The sequence below is a fragment of the Phocoena phocoena genome, chromosome X (assembly GCF_963924675.1).
Source record: "Phocoena phocoena chromosome X, mPhoPho1.1, whole genome shotgun sequence".
NCBI classification, from domain to species: domain Eukaryota; kingdom Metazoa; phylum Chordata; class Mammalia; order Artiodactyla; family Phocoenidae; genus Phocoena; species Phocoena phocoena.
Window position 1 is genome coordinate 87,009,765 of NC_089240.1, and position 3,504 is coordinate 87,013,268.

At 46.0% G+C, this 3,504-nt stretch overlaps 1 protein-coding gene across 1 annotated transcript; it reads right to left on the minus strand.

The window, feature by feature from the left end:
- Positions 1-940: 940 nt before the first annotated feature.
- Positions 941-2,004, minus strand: LOC136142879 (protein BEX2-like). The gene is made up of 2 exons (XM_065901182.1): positions 1,926-2,004; positions 941-1,568 (listed from the first exon to the last, which is right to left on the minus strand). Exon 2 carries the CDS (start codon positions 1,561-1,563, stop codon positions 1,177-1,179), a length of 387 nt encoding a protein of 128 aa, XP_065757254.1. The 5' UTR covers positions 1,564-1,568; positions 1,926-2,004; the 3' UTR covers positions 941-1,176.
- Positions 2,005-3,504: the final 1,500 nt, after the last annotated feature.

The window sequence follows — 3,504 nt, forward strand, 5'->3', positions numbered from 1 at the left end:
TTTTTTCATCCTTTGCATTTTAATGCTTCTCTCCATTGAATTCAGATATTCATCTTTATGTTCTTCTAATTATTCTTGTTCCTATTGAAGAATTGAGATCATAGTAAGTATATACACACCAGTAGCCTTTTAAATGTTAATGTGCATCATAATCACCAGGGAAGTTTGTTAAAAACTAAAGTTCTGGAACTCCATTCAGTAGATTTGGAGTGGGACATTTTCAAGAAACTCCTCAGATGATTCTCACACAGGTGGCTGATCAGCATACTTTTAGAAACACTAGGACATTATTAAATAAATTCAGTGTTCCGTTAGAAATTGCAGGTAATCTCCTCTAGAGAACTGAAGTTACATATCCAAGGTTATTTTATTCAGGGATGGAATGAGACAAGAACTCAGAGCTCCTGATTCAATCGTTATTAATCATACTTTGTTAAGTTTTTGTCGGGCAGAAATCACACCTTGACTAGCAGAAATTGCAGGCCTGAAGGGGAAGAGGGATGCTGTATTGGGCAGATCTATCTTTGGGGACTCTGCTAAATATTTGAAGGGAAAACTTATGGGGAGGTGGTTCTTGCCTAATATGTGGGGATGGGGGCAAAAATAGGGAAACACAGCTCACACACTCCTGACCTTGTTTCACAGTCATGTAAAGTGAATATAGTTCCTAATTTATAAAGAATTCCTGGGTTTATTCATCTGGCTAAAAGATCCAAATTTAGGGACCAAGTATTTATTGTGACCCTATGGCTCTCATACAGTCATTAAAAATAGTTTGCATATCTTCTCAAACTAAATTATAAAAGAAAACACATCAAACCATCTCACAGAATCGAGTCCCTGTATTAATCTTTTGGTACATTTAATTTCAGCATTTTCTCCTCATGTATTAGATAAATATGAGATTTGAAATTAAAAAGAATACATAGATTGCTTTTTAAAACTGCTTTATTAACTTCACAGTATATAATAAGCATCTTGCCATGCAATAGGTAAAATTCTTCTGCTAACAGAATCTTACAGACTGGGTCAAAAACACATTCAACTAGAAGCTGGTAATATGAGACCCACCAGAAATGAGTGGCATCAACAGGTTTACAACAAAGGTACATCATGAACATGTAAGTTTAGGAAGCAGGTGTGTCTCCCTACTAACTTCAGGGAAAACATCAGGATTCAAGGCATAAGGCAAAACTCATCATGATGGTCATGGTGAGGGGGGTCAGTGCTAACTGCCCGCAGACTATGACTCAACTGCTTTTCCCTCAGCTTTTGCATGAGTTGTCTCATCTCTTCCCCAATCCTTTCTATATTCTCCTCTCTCATCCTTGCCTGTGGCTCTTCAAGACTCTGAGTCATGTCCCATCTATACTGCAGGATGGGCTGCCTAACATGGAACCGCCTATCATTTCCTCCAGGTACACAATATTCACCGGATTCCGAAGGTAGGGCCAAAGGCTCTCCTTTATTAGCAACTTGCTCTTTTTCATCCTTTTTATCATTTTCCTCGTTGGCATTTTCCATGTTGATATTTTTCATCACTTGTTCCTCTTTGGACGCCATTGCTCCTAGGAGACAAAAGACAAGAAAAAGGGCTGCATTTTTCGTGGATAGACCAGCACCAAGGACAGAGACCTGGATAGCATGTGTTATTATTATTTTTTAAATTTCATTTTCCCACCTGAAAGGCTTCATGAGCCCTCTAGGGGGCCCCCAGTCCGAGCCCTCCCCCGCTCAGTTCTTTCCCTCCCTCCTCCCAAACCCACCATTTTCCTTACTGATCCCTCCCCCAGGCCTCTTCAAACAACAAAGTGGAGGACAGGGCATGGGGAAGGTGGCGGGGCGGGGGGGGGGGGGGGGGGGGGGGCGGGGGGGGTTATGACGGGGCTCTGCACCCACCCACACACACCGTCCCCTGCACCGACCTGGGCCTATCCTTGCTGTCTCCTCCTCCTCCCGATTCTCGCTGCAAGTGCGTCGCCGCAACACTTGACACTTAGATCCGCAGACCTGCAGAAGGCAGGGATGGAGGGAGCGAGTACTATCGCCAAGCTCTCGGCGTTGAACCACCGCCCCTCACCGCCCACCCCTCGCCGCCACCCCCGACCTGCGTCCACCGCCCCCTTCCCGGGTTCACCATTGCCCTGCAGGAACTCAGGGATGATTTCCCATTGCTCTTAAGTTGCTTTGAGGCCTGGAACCCTGCTGCCCCTGCAACCTTCACGCCAGGGGGCCCCTATTTCTGTTCCCAAGAAAGCAAGGGTGTGGAGAGAGCTCACCGGGACCCGCCGCGGTGATCCCCTGCGCAGAACCCGTGCACCGGCCTCTGGGGTTGGCTGGCCGCTGCCGCCCAGGCGTCAGCGCGTGGGCCTCGGGGCCCTTACCTGCTCCGCTTCCCCCGGGCCCGATGCCAGCCCGCCGTGCGCAGGGCAGCGGGGAGCTGGTACCCAGACACGAGTGACGACTGCACCAAAGGCTGCGTCGCTCTGCAGCTCGCGGTCACGTGAAGGCTTCGCGTCACCGCGGACCTCGCCCTCAGATCCTCCTCCCCACCCACCCGGGCTGACGCAGAGTTCAACAGGACCCTCCCCTCCACCTCAGCACGCAAGATCTCCCCCTACACGCAGCTGTGCGCTATGTCCCGTTCCTCAGCTTGGTCCTTTCCGATCCGAGGGCCCACAGGCGGCCTCACTGCTCTTATGTTTGGGGTTTGACCTTCTCTGGTTACCAGGGAGAGTCTGCATCTCCCTTCCCACCACTCCAAGGCCTTGGTATTGACTTTGGCCCTTTCTGCTTTTTTCTCCTGTTCTCACTAGCTGTATGTTATTTACTTCCTAGTAATTTCTCTTTATTTCCTTTTTAAAAATCAGTATGCCTCTAAAAAACCTGAAAATTACGAAATTTCGTTTTTTGAAAGACATGCCTCAAGCTGGGGAAGTAAAAAAAAAAAAAAGAAAACTCATTGTTTATGTTCTCTTGCACCACACAGAAAGTATTTTCTTTGGGCTCCACACAACTTCATTTTTAGAATATTCTAGCTTGTTTCAGAATTTTATGGAATTAAAAAAATGGGGGAAATCTTACTAAACACAGTCGCGATGTTTTGAAAATTATCTGTGAAGTTAATATTCACGGAGAAGTCTGATTGTCAAATCTTGGCTATTTTATGTAAATAATCTGCCTTTATATTCCTTCTGGGACAGATTTCAAGTTTTATTAATAAACATTTACATTTTATTCTACTATAATAAACATTCATTAAATATGGAAAAGCATTTGCTGGCAACTGAAGTCATCTGCTTAAATTTAACAGCTGTTATTAAAGTTGGTTTTGAAGACCTAAGCAAAGGGAAGAGCTATGAGGCTGATGCAGGTTGAGGGATGCGGAGATAATCGGATCACCACTGCCCTATCAAGAGGTTGGGAAGGGGCTGGTCTTCCTGCTGCCACATTCCAGAGCCTCCCATTTCCTACATTCAGGCTCCTGATTGTTTCTTACTCCAA

What these genes read in the sequence shown, in the direction of transcription:
- LOC136142879 (XM_065901182.1), bottom strand. Translation starts at nt 1,563, where the DNA reads ATGGCGTCCAAAGAGGAACAAGTGATGAAAAATATCAACATGGAAAAT.